General features: G+C 39.7%; 2 protein-coding genes across 14 annotated transcripts in view; one reads left to right on the top strand and one right to left on the bottom strand.

Annotated features, from left to right (window-relative positions):
* LOC100402421 (DNA polymerase theta) overlaps positions 1–3,039 on the top strand; it is a 126,241-nt gene extending 123,202 nt beyond the window's left edge. For 5 of the 13 annotated variants that reach the window (XM_035274070.3, XM_078352045.1, XM_035274069.3 and 2 more), the window contains one exon: positions 858–1,096. In XM_035274070.3, coding sequence (XP_035129961.3) covers positions 858–976 — 119 coding nt within the window. In that variant the 3' untranslated portion in view covers positions 977–1,096. Of the gene's footprint in view, positions 1–857; positions 1,097–1,778 lie in introns of those variants that run through there. The other 8 variants (XM_078352044.1, XM_078352041.1, XM_035274065.3 and 5 more) reach the window with 3 other exon arrangements.
* Positions 219–14,851, bottom strand: part of LOC100895618 (DNA polymerase theta-like) — a 33,872-nt gene continuing 19,239 nt past the window's right edge. Inside the window, 5 exon segments of the mRNA XM_035274081.3 lie at positions 219–1,618; positions 1,722–1,864; positions 2,194–2,398; positions 3,426–3,565; positions 13,524–13,736. Coding sequence (XP_035129972.3) covers positions 1,571–1,618; positions 1,722–1,864; positions 2,194–2,398; positions 3,426–3,565; positions 13,524–13,736 — 749 coding nt within the window. The 3' untranslated portion in view covers positions 219–1,570.

Below are 14,851 nucleotides of genomic sequence, written 5' to 3'. Positions count from 1 at the left end.
AGAAGCAAACTGGCATGAACAAGTTTGGGACCACAACTAACTCTTGAAGGGCATCCAACTTGAACTGTGAGAGAAGTAAACAAGATCACTAACCACAAGCATTCAGCATACTAACAGTGCCAAGGGTCTACATGTTTTAGGGAGGGGACAGGAATAGTTAGGTAATTTGGCAAATGACTCACATAATGTTTATGGGAGAATTTACTAGAAATAATAGATAATGTTATTAAAGATTTATTCAGACACCAAACATTCAAAAGACTATCAGCCCTGAGGTGAGTATTGTTTTCTCCATTTTACAAATGAGAAAATGCAATCTTAAGAGATGTTAAGTACTTAATCAAGGTTGTACAATTACTAAGAGATGAGGCTGAAAGTCGAACTAAGGCAGTCTGACCCTAGACCCCACAATCAGCCGCTGTGTAATAAATGAGACTTATTTTTAAGGCCATGATAGACGACTGGTGAGACCTGCTTTGAGGTTCCTCCCAGCCGCATTCTTGGGCACAGACCTTTGAGCCTGTTATCACCCAAGTATTATACGTGTTTGCAAGAAAAGAAAATTGACACTGTGTAGACATTTCCCCTATGCTTACTACTTAGTGTTTTTTACTGAAACACATTTCCTGCTAAGCCCCCTTCATTCTGAAGAGAATTTCAGTTGTACCCACCTCCATCACTTGCTTATCAAAATGCATGCATCTGCTCTTAACTGACAAAATTAATTATTTCTGATCAGGTTCTTGCCAAAGAATATGACCTCAAACACTATCCAATTCTTATCAAAATCTGTTATAAAAAGTAGTATTCAGAGAGCATTCTAGTCTAACATAAACCTTTAAAATTCCTTATTGCAGGCCAGGCGTGGTGGCTCACACCTATAATCCCAGCACTTTGGGAGGCTAAGGAGGATGGATCACGAGGTCAAGAGAGCAAGACCATCCTGGTCAACAAGGTGAAAACCCATCTCTACTAAAAATACAAAATTAGCTCGGCATGGTGGTATGCGCCTGTAGTCCCAGCTACTCGGGAAGCTGAGACATGAGAATTGCTTGAACCCAGAAGGTGGAGGTTGCGGTGAGCCGAGATCATGCCATTGCACTCCAATCTGGGTAACAACAGCGAAACTCCATCTCAAAAAAAAAAAAAATTAATTAATTAAAATTTCTTATTGCATTTATTATAGATTTTTACCAACAATGGTAAGTTCCAAAGTATCCTTTTAGGACTAAATTTCTCTTACACAGGGAAATGCAATGTTTTTCCTAAACTTGTTTTGTTTTTTTATCTTACGAATATTAAGACTAATCAAGCTTCCCTCTTTCTTTTAGTTGTTAGAAAACCCAGATCAAAGTTGACACCAGCATTGGATATAACGTAATGGCATGCATGTTTGTGTCCCAACCTTTGCTTGAGTTTTATATCATGATCTTATCAATTTTCTGATATCCCATTCTCCTTTGCTGTTCTTTTATATATTGTAAAATATATTTATGTTTTAAACCAACTCTAATCTTTTTAAAAGAAAGTTGGGGAAAATAAAGGTAACTAGAACATTTAGATGGTTATTTTAAAGCAATTCTCTTCTTACTTCTTCTCTATTCCCACCAGTACGAACCTAGTCAAGGAAAACAGACAAGATGTTTTGTCAGGGTATCTCTGATGCTCAGGATTCTATATCTATTTTTTCTCCCTATTTCCACAAACACAACAGAACTTACCAGATAGACAATATGAAGATCATTCTCTAACACAAAGCCCTTCATTGCTCTTTGCAGGTCAGCAAAAATATCTAAAGTATCAGCTGGAGAAAGTGAAGAAGAAAGAGTAGCCGAACCAAGATGTGTTGGATGATACACCTTTCCTGGTTTAGGGTTAAGGTGAAGAAAGAGAGGAACATTCAAAATAAAACAAAACAAAATACTGTCTTTCTGTATTCCAAAGCTAACCCTCTCGGCGGATAAATTTTACAAATAATACCTTATCCAGTGCATGAAAATGTATGAGCAGGTTCTATAATGATTGTCTGAAGTTGCTACATACGATACTGATTTACTAAAAATGACTTGATACACTGCTCAAAAATCAATTTCCTGTTATACTACAGGAAAAGACAATTTCCATTTACTGAGCAGTCATACACTCACTAAAGATGAAAAAGTGAGTAAATTGCAACTGAGAAGTCACACTTACCTTCTGTTCCATCACTGGCTTCTGTAATGTGGATGAATTCATTTTCTAGCAGCCACATGACACAGGCCTCAATTGCTCCAACCTGAGCACACTCTTGATTTCTCTGAATTCCTTGCTTTCCTTCTTTCATACTTGCAGCCAAAAACGTACAGTCAGCATAAGTATGCATATCTTGTGATGTACTTGCCACTCCACCAACTATTATCTGAAAGAAAATATTTGAAAATTTCTGTAACTTTTTACTAAAACATGCAAGCCCTCTGGATATAAAAGATAGAAAGCAATTCCATTCTCATTTTTAAAAATTTTCTTAGAATGGTCCAGGCATGGTGGTGGCTTGCGCCTGTAATCCCAGCACTTTGGGAGACCAAGACAGGCAGATCACAAGGTCAGGAGTTCAAGATGAGTTTGGTCAACATGGTGAAACCCCGTTACTGCTAAAAATACAAAAATTAGCCAGGCGTGGTGGCGTGCACCTGTAATCCCAGTACTCAGGAGGCTGAGGCAGGAGATTCACTTGAACCTGGGAAGTGGAGGTTGTGGTGAGCCAAGCTCATGCCACTGCACTCCAGCCTGGGGGCAACAGTGTGAGATTCCATCTCAAAAAAAAAAAAAAAGTTCTTAGAATCTTAAGGTAGAGATTATTTATTAACTCTTCCATCATCACTCACTGTTACTGCTAACCCTTAATGACAACAGAAAAGTTCTCCTTAAAGTAGATAAAATATTTTCTTATAAAGAAAAATAAATGAATCATTAAATCCATCTGAAACTCTAGATGACAGAGCGAGACTCGGTCTCAAAAAAAAAAAAAAAAAAAACAAACAAACAAAGCACCAGGCGCCATGGCTCACACCAGTAATCCTGGAACTTTGACCAAGGCAGGGAGATCACCTAAGGTCAGGAGTTCAAGACCAGTCTGGCCAACATGGTCAAATCCAGTCTCTACTAAAAGTACAAAATTTAGCAGGGGATGGTAATCTGCCCCTGTAATGCCAGCTACTTGGGAGGGTGAGGCAGGAAAATTGCTTGAACCTGGGAGGAGGAGGTTGCAGTGAGCTGAGATCATGCCATTGCACTCCAGCCTGGGCAACAGAGTGAGACTCTATCTCAAAAAAACAAAAAACAACGATAACAACAAACCCAGAAAGCTAAGATGTTCATTTACTAATTATTTTACCACTTTAATTTAGGTATAAAAGAGCAAATGGTAATTTAGCAAACTCTTTTACCTCCAGAATAGCTCGTACCATGCTGGCAGTTACATCTCCTTCTCGTCTTTGCAGACAGCTGCAAACAGGCTTTAGAGATTCCTGAAGGAGAGCTATGCCTTTTGATTTCTCAGAGTTCTTACAAATTAAGATACTCTCACCTATAACCGAAAGACATGCATTTGCAAAATCCCAATATAGTTCTGTAAGATATGAGTTAAAGAGATTTTAAGTTGCCTTACTTATTTAAAAGGAGACAAGAGATGATGGTGGTTGTTATAGTAATAAAATTATGGCTATTTTTATTTTCTGAACTTTGGACAGAAGGGGATCAGAATATGCTACTCCAAAATATGCCACTTTAGCCCAACGATTATTTTGAGCTGAAGGCCACGGGGAAGCAGCAAACACAGAAAGAACTCTTTGTCCTCTCCCTATCTGCCTAAAAGCAAGAATGAATTTTTCTCTTTGTGATGTTGTTTCCCCTTCCCTCTCCCATACAGGACAACAACCCTTATCACTGGAGACAGGTCGGCACTGAGATGGGTCTGCACAGACAAATTCTACTGAAATAACTTCTAACTTCCATTAGTTCCCCCCATATATTTATCTTCTCATAATTTGTTGCCCCTAGAAGCCCAGATACCTTTTCCTTTTTGTCACTTCTCAGTTTTTACTGCCCATTGTTAAAATGTTACATAAGACCCCAGGTTTAACAGTTTCTCAGGTCTTCAATCCTTTTCTCTAATGGCTTCCATGCACATAAAAATTAAAATATTAGCATCAAATAAAGTGTATATGCCTTTTCTCCTGTTCATCTGTCTGTTCATTTAATTAGCAAGTCCCAACTGCAGAACCTAAGAAAGTAGAGAAGTCTTTTTCTTCCCCTACAGGATTAACCATTATTATTGAATAGTGAAGTAATTAATAGAGGTACTTTCAAACCTGTAAAGGAAAATGCAAATGTGAAGTTTTACTAGTTATAGATGATAAAATAAATTCAAAAATACTTGTAGATACCTAAAATTTATTACAACATTTACTAATCTAAATGCTTTATTGTGACAATTGAGTGAACAAACATACATGAAAGCACTTACATGTTAAAACCATATGCAACTATATGATTTGAACAAATACAAAGTATTATTGCAACAATTATGACAAGAATCATAAATTTTCTTCAAAAATGAATCCAATACTGTGGAAAAGAAAACAGGCAAGAGGTTATAAAAAGCCAAATGAAGAATGCTTTTTAAAATAAAACTGGCACAGTGTTGAATGTACTTACTACCACAGGCAAAGAGAAGGTATAGATCATGCTTTCCAACTGCCAAACTGAGAATCAAGATATGATAAAGTAAAGGGACTATAAATTCGATGATAACTGGCTATTTGTCCCAGAAATGATTATAAAGATAGGTACCACTGAAAAAGTGAAACAACATGTCAGCAAGATGGTGGAATAGGAGGCTTTAGTACCCGCCTCCCCAGAAGCTTGAACTAGCTTCCATCTGCAGACAAGAACACCTTTGTGAAAACAAAACTGCCTGGCGCAGTGGCTCACGCCTGTAATCCCAGCACTGTGGGAGGCCGAGGCGGGTGCATCACCTGAGAGCAGGAGTTTGAGACCAGCCTGGCCAACATGGTGAAACCCCATCTCTACTAAAAATACAAAAATTAGCTGGGCATGGTGGCAGGTGCCTGTAATCCCAGCTACTCAGGAGGCTGAGGCAGGAGAATAGCTCGGACGTGGGAGGTAGAAGATGCCGTGAGCCTAGACTGGGCTGCTGCACTCTATCCAGTCTGGTCAACAAGAGCAAAACTCTGTCTCAAAAAAAAAAAAAAAAAAAAAAAGGCCAGGCACAGTGGCTCACACCTGTAATCCCAGCACTGCCAGAGGCTTAAGGTGGGTGGATCACCTGAGATCAGGAGTTCAAGACCAGCCAGACCAACATGGTGAAACCCTGTCTCTACTAAAAATATAAAATAAGCCAGGTATAGTGGCACATGCCTGTAATCCCAGCTACTTGGGAGGACAAAGCAGGAGTAAGGCAGAGGCTTAACTCGGGAGGCAGAGGATGCAGTGAGCCGAGATTGTGCCATGCACTCCACCTGGGCAGCAAGAGCGAAAATTCATGTCAAAAAACAAAGAAATACCAACCAACCCCCCCCGCACCCAAAACTTGGGAATAAGTCCCAAACTTCTGCATGGACCACAAAACCAAATAAAAATTTCAAGATATATAAGAGAAACTATCTCACTTTGACCGCATCACTCCTTCCACTCCCCCAAGTCAGCATAGTACCACACAGAAAGCAATCCCCAGGGCTCCCAGCTTCCACAGTGGAAAAAGAGAACCAGAGGCAAACATATAGCTTCCCTAGCATTCCAAGAGGCTTCACAAGAAGCCAACTCCAGTCTCACCTCACAGAGAACACACTGGGTAACAGCACAGCTAGATCACCTAGGACCAGGCAGAAGCAAAGCAAGGAAGCAGAGCTCATGGCAGCCAGCATGCCGACCTTGGTGGGGCTCTGTGTACCTGCCAGCAGTGGTGCCCAATCAGAGATACCAGCCAACAGCATAGCCCACCACAAAGACGAGCTTATCACTTCCAGAAGTGGTAGGAAATTCCACCTGGCTTGAATCTTTAGATAGCCAGCTTACAGGACCAGCATCAAAGCTCATGAGGACCCTGCCCAGGAAGGGAGCTGACCATCACAGTGCATTTTGGAAAGAAACAGGGGATAATTATGCCAAACCTGGGATTTTAAACAGTGCTCAGCTCAGCCTCAAGGACCTGCCCCAGGTGGAAGATGCCTATCATAGTGTATTTTTGCAAATTGCAGGGACTAGCTCTGCCACAGATGGAATAGCCCTCAGTTCAGTCTCAAAGCCCATTCTAAGCCCCCACCTAGGCAGGGAGGCAAACCTCAGATGTGCATTTATTATTTTATTTTTAGAGATGGGATCTCTGTCACTCATATTGGAGTGTGGTGGGATGATCATAACTCACTGAAGCCTCAAACTCCTGGGCTCAAGCGATCTTCCCATCTCAGCCTCCCAAGTCTCTGGGCTTATAGGCATGAGCCACCATCTCAATCATGCATTTCCCCTGAGCATAGCAGCTGGTCCACTGGTCCAGAACAGCAATTCCACCTAACCTCACAGTCCAGCCTGCAACACTGTCCAAGTGCAGATCTCAAATAGGGGTACCACCTGGCCAAGGAATACACCCTAGGGCCCAGCCCAAAGGTGACTGCAGTACCCAACCAGCAACTCTGCCTGACTGCAGAGCACAGCTAGTGGGTTCAACTGAAAGCAGGGCCCAGGCAGCAGTCCCACCCAAACTCAGAGCAAACGCAGCAGCCCAACTATCTACAGAATCCAAATACAAGCTTTGCCTGCTCAAAGCTGCTACCAGTTGGCCTATGCAGAATCAAAGGCTAGATAAGTGAAGTTCTATCCCTGCCAAAGAACACCTATTAAAGCCAAAGAGGTAGCTGTCCCCTCAAATGTGCAGATACCAACACAAGAACACAGATTACAAGGAACCAGGAAACCAAGATACCTTGAAGAAACCAGCAGAGCTCCAACAATGAACCCTAAAGAAATGAAGATCTGTGAAATGAGAAAGAATCCAGAATAATTATTCTCTTTAAAAAGTCCAATGAACTACAAGGATATATGGATAAAAAATTAAATAAAATTTGGAAAACAATACACAAAATAAGTTCAACAAAGAAATAGAAACAATAAAAACAAAAGAGAAATCCTAGAGATGAAGAATACAATGACTGAACTGAAAAATGCAATCAAAGCTTAGTACAGGCTCAATCAAGCAGAAGAAAGACTAGGGAGCTGGAGGATAGTGATGGTCAAAGAGTACAGTGCTTCAGTTAGGAAGAATAAATGGTAAGTATTTGGGGGTGATATGTTAATTGACTTAATTCCATCATTCTGCATTGTATACATACAGCATCACTCTGGACCTCATAAATATATACAATTATAATTTGTCAATACCCCATTTAAAAAATATCACATGAATGTAACACCTGGCTCTTGCAATGGTTACAAAACAGCCCAGCTTAAGAAAAACACACACAGACATATAAGTTACCTAGAAAATGAATCAACTAGCATTAGCAGCAATACAACAAGCCACTTTGGGCTGCTTAAAGGTCTTCCAGGCTTTGATTCTTCAACAAAACAAACTAATCTTTTTCTGAACAGGCAAGGTTTATGAAATGTCCAAATGAACCTCAGTATATATGTACAGGTTCCTGCAACCACCTGTCTGGGAGGTCTCATCCACATCACAAAAGGGAATTGAAATTATTTAGAATCAAACAATTTATTACTGACTGCTGAACTTGCAAATTGCTATTCTGGCACCAAGTACCATCATCCTACAATGGAAGCTTCTAAGTAGTCTATGGGAAGACTGAAGTGTTATCTAAATAAAACACCATGTGCCATCCAGGATATATTAATATCACTTATAAAGGGCACAGAATTTACAATGACGCTACACAATACAAAAAGCATGACCAAATATTTAAATCTCCATAGTCACTATAAAACACTATATTCCTATATTCCTCACTACCTTGAAGTTATGAGCAAGTCATATGTCATCCTGAAATACAATGATATGTAAGGTCAAAAGCTTGGAAGTCTTCAAGACCTCAGAAATGAACTAATTACAATATATTTTAGTTCTGCTTGAATGTCATGATTTAAGACTTGATAATTAGCCCAGGGCACTGACTTTCCAATTGTTCTTTCCCATAATAAACACAAGCTAAGAACATAGCAAAGCAAATAAGCTCTCATCTTATTTATCTTATTTCTCCTTATCTTCTACATTAACTAAAAGACCCCCTGTCCCTGAGAGAAGAATATCTGTGTAAAATGAACTTATACTCCATTCCCCAGAATGTGAGTCCACTGAGAATTGGGGATGGGCAGAGGTAGTCAAATAGGAATGGGAAGGAAGAGTCTCACTCTCTTCCCCCAACCCTTTTTAAGCAAGTACATGTTGTCTACATATTTTGTAGGTAAAGTAAGAGAGAAACAGGATAAACTGCTCTGACGTCAGTTGTAGGAAAAATCTAACAAATTAGAAGTTTTTTTTAAAAAAAATCAACACCGTGGCGGGCGCGGTGGCTCACGCCTGTAATCCCAGCACTTTGGGAGGCCGAGGCGGGTGGATCAAGAGGTCAAGAGATCGAGACCATCCTGGTCAACATGGTGAAACCACATCTCTACTAAAAATACAAAAAATTAGCTGGGCATGGTGGCGCATGCCTGTAATCCCAGCTACTCAGGAGGCTGAGGCAGGAGAATTGCCTGAACCTAGGAGGCGGAGGTTGCAGTGAGCCGAGATCGCGCCATTGCACTCCAGCCTGAGTAGCAAGAGCGAAACTCCGTCTTTAAAAAAAAAAAAAAACCATCAACATTGGCCAGGCATGATGGCTCACGCCTGTAATCCAAGCATTTTGGAGGCCAAGGCGGGCGGATCACCTGAGGTCAGGAGTTCAAGACCACCCTGACCAACAAGGGGAAACCCCGTCTTTAAAAAAAAAAAAAATTATCAACATTTTCGGGGCTTAAAAGAAAGGCAGACCAATGCCCCTCAGGGATTATAAATGGGTCAGTTACTACTGGGGCTGAGACTGAAGGCTGTTCCAATAGCCATCAGCGTCTTCTTTCTTCCTTAAGTATTAGTTGGGTGCACGGCCACCTGGGTTAAAGATTGTTATTTCCCAGCCTCTCTTACAGTTGGGGAATGTAACCATGTGAAAGAGTGGCCTTAAAAGGCAGGACGTGCTCTTTGCTTCCTCATCTCCCCTTCCTGAGGGCTGAAATGCAGGTGTGATGAGAGAGACTGCACTAGCCAACTTACACTGAGGATAGAAACTATATTGCTGAAAATGTTAAAACAGAATAGAAGGCTAGGTCCCTGACACACTACAGCCATCATATAAGGCCTAGACTGCTTACAATTTTGCTGTTACATGAGAAAGAAATTAACTTCTATCTTGTTAAACACCTATTGTATTAGTTTTTGTTACAGCAGTGAATTTATATTCTAATTAATCCAGTTACTGATAAATTATGTCAATGTTTGGTATTTGTGGTAGTCACATTCTATACAGCTGCCATGAACACAGAATACTGATTATTCTGCCAAGGAAAATAGATGATTAGTTTTCTGCAAGTCTCTAGTAAAAACATTTTTATCACTTAATCAATACAAAACCTTGTCTCATGCATGTTTTTGTTTAAAGACATCTTATTTAATATACATAGTTGTTTATGTTGAGCTCCAGCTAACAGCATTATAATTCATGCCTAAAGAAAGCTTATCACATATTTTCTCTGTAAGGCACAGCACAGCCTTAATGCACTAGGAACATTAGACAGCATTTCATACTTTGCTTGGGAAGTCATGTGAACAGCGAAATCATCAGCTAAAAGCACAAAAATGTGGCACTAACTAGCCCATTAAAAGCAAGCTTGTTCACAGTATAAGAGCTGAATCAAGAAGGCAGAGCTTTGGCTTGTTCAATCGAACAGGGAAAGTGTGCTTGGAAAGACTCCAATTTTTCACAGATCTGCACATGCCCACAAAAGCCCAAGAGATATTAATTTCAGGATTCTGAAGAAATTCTGTTAAGTGGGAAAATTCAAATGTAGAATCCACAAATAATGATAATTGACATATTTGAGGACTTCATGTGACAAGTCAGTTTATTTTAAAGGTTACTTCCTCAGTGTACTATCTGGCCTCCTGTGCCCAGAATATCCATTTCCCATCCACTTTCCTTATTCTCCTGAATTACCTAATTTCTCTTTAATAGCCACAAAACTGTTTGCCTGTTGTTTTTTTTTTCTGACATATCTAATAAAATACTGGACTCGATTATGTCCTGGAGTAGAAAAATGTGACAGGGAATGTTCCTCCCAAGGTTCTTTAATGTTAGATGGCTGATAATGATTTAGTTACATACATAATATACAACACATTAGAAATAAAATTTGCTGCCGTTTTGACATTTAATTCAAACAAAGCTCTTCCTCACTGCTTAAGATAAAACTTTTGTTTGGATTTCCAGCAATAAAACCATAACTTGCTGGTACAAGGAAAGAAAATGAAAAGGTGTTTTTTCAGAGCTGGTACCAATTTAGAGAAAAAAGATGGGATGCCAAGTTCCTACTCCCAAAGTGTGAGGGTGCTTCCCAGCATCCTTGTCTGATTTCTACAACTAGTCACCTAAGTTGAACTAACATCTGTGAAAATTAATTAGTGCTAAAAAATAGACTATACTTGGAAATTAAAAATCATCTTCCAGCTAAGTAATAAGAAGTCTCCCGCGAGAGATCCAAGATGGCTGATGATTAGCAGCTTGGGGCTGTGGCTCCCAGTGAAAGCACCGAAAACGAGAGGACACCACATTTTTAGACGAATTTTTGCTGCTCATGGACCAGGATATTCCCAGCGAAGGAGCCCCACGGGTTGCCACCACGACTCTTGTGGCTGACGCGGTGGTTTTGCCAGTGCCTTGGCACGGCAGTTTTTGGTGCAGTCAGAAAAGCACCTTCAATCTTAACACTGCTGTTTTAGCCGACACAGTGGGTTGCTCAGATTCCAGTGCTGGTGAATCAATAAATTGGATGTCCACTCAGAAACCTAATTAAAAAGGCAGTAATTAAAAACACGACAGATGGATAAATTTATAACAAAGGGAAGAAACCAGCCTAAAAAGGCTGAGAATACCCAAAATCAGAATGCCTCTCCCTCTACAGGGGATCACAGTTCCTCATCAGCAACAGAACAAGGCCTGATGGAGAAAGACTGTGTTCCATTAACAGAGGTAGGCTTCAGAAGGTGGATGATAAGAAACTTCTGGGAGTTGAAGGAACTTGTTCTAACCCAATGCAAAGAAACTAAGAACTTGGAAAAAAGGTTTGATGAAATGCTAACAAGAATAGATAATAGAGAGGAATATAAGTGAATTAACAGAGTTGAAAAATAAAACACGAGAACTTCGTAAAGTATGCACAAGTTTTAACAGCCGAATTGATCAAGCAGAAGAAAGGATATCAGAGGTTGAAGACCAACTTAATAAAATAAAACGAGAAGACAAGAATACAGTAAAAAGGATAAAAAAAAAAAATGAGCAAAGTCTCCAAGAAATACGGGACTATGCCAAAAGACCTAATCTACATTTGATAGGTGTACCTGAATGCGACAAAGAGAATGAATCCAAGGTGGAAAATACTCTTCAGGATATTATTCAGGAAAACTTTCCCAACCTAGCAAGGCAGGACAATATTCAACCCCAGGTAATACAGAGAACACCACAAAGATATTCCTCAAGAAGAGCAACCCCAAGGCACATAATCGTTAGATTCACCAGGGTTGAAATGAAGGAGAAAATACTAAGGGCAGCCAGAGAGAAAGGTCAGGTTACCCACAATGGGAAGCCTATCAGACTTACAGCAGATCTCTCAGCAGAAACCCTACAAGCCAGAAGAGAGTGGGGGCCAATATTTAACATCCTTAAAGAAAAGAACTTTCAACCCAGAATTTCACATTCAGCCAAACTAAGCTTTACAATCGAAGGAAAAATAAAATCTTTTGTGAATAAGCAAGTACTCAGAGATTTCATTACCACCAGGATTGCTTTACAAGAGCTTCTGAAAGAAGCATTACACATAGAAAGGAACAACCAGTATTAGCCTTTCTAAAAATATACCAAAAAGTAAAGAGTATCAACATAATGAAGAATTTATATCAACTAATGGGCAAAATAGCCAGCTAACATCAAATGGCAATAATCTTAAATTTAAATTGACTAAATCCCCCAATCAAAAGATACAGCCAAAACCCATCAGTATGCTGCATCCAGACCCATCTTACATGCAAGAATACATAAAGAGTCAAAAAAAGGGGATGGAGAAAGACTTGTCAACCAAATGGAGAGCAAAAATAAATAAATAAATAAAAAGTAGAGGTTGCAATTCTCGCCTCTGATGGAATGGATTTTAAAGCAACAAAGATCAAAAGAGGACATAATGGTAAAAGGATCAACGCAACAAGAAGAGTTGACGATCCTGGATGTGTACACACCCAATATAGGATACATAAGACTTGTAAGAGACTTGGACTCCCACACAGTAGTAGTGGGAGATTTCAACGTCAATATTAGACAGATCAATGAGACAGAAAATTAACAGGGATATCTAGGACTTGAACTCAGACCTGGAACAAGTAAACTTAATAAACATTTATAGAACTCTCCACTTTAAACACACAAGATATGCACTCTGACCAGTACCACATCACACCTACTCATAAGCTTAAATGAAATATTGGTTGGCCATTATTAAGCACAATTGATGGTATAAAGGAGGTTTTCAATACCCATTTTTAGACTGCATTCTAGCCTGGACAATTAAGCAACACTCCTATTCTCTCTCTCTCCCTCCTCTTCCTCTTTTTTCCTCTTCTTCATTCCTTTTTCTTTTAAAAAAAAAAAAAAAAAAAAAGAACTCTCCCAGCACTTTGGGAGGGTGAGGCGGGTGGATCATGAGGTCAAGAGATCAAGACCATCCTGGTCAACATGGTGAAACCCCGTCTCTACTAAAAATACAAAAAATTAGCTGGGCATGGTGGCGCACGCCTGTAATCCCAGCTACTCAGGAGGCTGAGGCAGGAGAATTGCCTGAACCCAGGAGGTGGAGGGTGCAGTGAGCCGAGATCGCACCATTGCACTCCAGCCTGGGTAACAAGAGCGAAACTCCGTCTCAAAAATAAATAAATAAATAAGAAGTCATCTTGATTTACATAATACTAAATCATTTTATTGTACAGAATACAAAAGAAAATCTTAATTTAACATTTGTAGAAAACCAACAGTTGATGATATATGAAAATTATAACTCATACTCACTGTAAATATTAACTGAATCCAAAATCATGACATTAGTGCATTGGATAATAAAGAAATACAGCATGATGAGAAACAGGTTGCCAGGCACCAAATTCCAAGTAGACACTGTCCTTTAGCAATGCTGCTACAATGAAATTCAAACTCACTTACCTACGGTATCTACTCCTTTCCTGCCAGCACGACCAACCATCTGCTTATAAGTAAGAATATCTAGAGGTCGACCACCAAAAATCGGAGTTCAAATAATCACACGACATGCAGGTAAACTCATCCCGGAAGAAAGAGTAGAAGTTGCTGCCAAGAACCGAATGAAACCTTGACGAAAGGCTCCTTCAATGACATCCCTCTCTTCAAAAGACAGACCTAAAAAAAGGTTTTTATGTATTTACAGATATATAATGAAAATATTGTTCTTGATCATTCACAAATGGATTTGAGAGTCTGCCTCAAGCCTCTAAAGATTTTTGAAACTATTGTTATGACTGTTGATGAAGGAGTCATCACAGTCTACCTCTTTAAGAGTATAATCTGGCCACATGTGGTGAGCATGTTGGGACACCGAGCCACGTGGATCACTTGAGGTCAGAAGTTCGAGACCAGCCTGGCCAACACGGTGAAAACTCTTCTCTACTAAAAATATAAAAAATTAGTTGGGCATGGTGGTGGGTGCCTGTAATCCCAGCTAATCAAGAGGCTAAGGCAGGATAATCACTTGAACCTGGGGAGTGGAGGTTTCAGTGAGCTGAGATCACACCACTGTACTCCAGCCTGGGCAATACAGTGAGATTCAGTCTCAAAAAACAACAGCAGCAGCAACAAAAGAGTATAAACTGCTGCCTCTAGTATACCTCTATCTTATTTTATAGACCAGAGGTCTACAAACTTTTCCCGTTCCTATGAAACAGCAGGTCTCTGCTGCAACTATTCGATTCTGCCACTATGACATGAAAGCAGCAACAGAACAAATGGGCATGAATGTATTCCAATAAAACTTTATTTACAAAAACATATGGTAGGATAGACTTGACCAGCAGACTACAACTTGCCAACTGCTGTTCTAGACAATGAACTGCTCGTGGGTAGGGATATGCCTTATTCATCGATACATCTTCAGGGCCTATGCATCACAGTGATCAGATATACTTCTGACGTAAATATGTGATGAACAAAAATGAGTAATTGAAAAACAGTGTACAGGATATATACTTATCTGGTTCATTTTCAATTTTCTTTAAAAATTAAAAGGGCTGGGGTTCTAGTTTTAAAATTAAGTGGTGGGTACACAGTTGTTCTCTTTTTTAGTATGCATCATACGTTATATACAATGTAAATTTCATGTGTGTGTATATATAGTAGTTTCCCCCATCTGTGGTTTTGCTCTCCACAGTTTCAGCTACCCAAAATCAAAAATATAAAGAGGAAAATTCCAGAAATAAGCAACTCATAAGTTTTAAATTGCATGCTGTACCACCCAGGAC

The sequence above is a fragment of the Callithrix jacchus genome, chromosome 15, assembly GCF_049354715.1.
Source record: "Callithrix jacchus isolate 240 chromosome 15, calJac240_pri, whole genome shotgun sequence".
Taxonomy (NCBI): domain Eukaryota; kingdom Metazoa; phylum Chordata; class Mammalia; order Primates; family Cebidae; genus Callithrix; species Callithrix jacchus.
The sequence above is the reverse complement of the archived record's forward strand: the minus strand, read 5'-3'. Positions and strand labels throughout refer to the sequence as shown.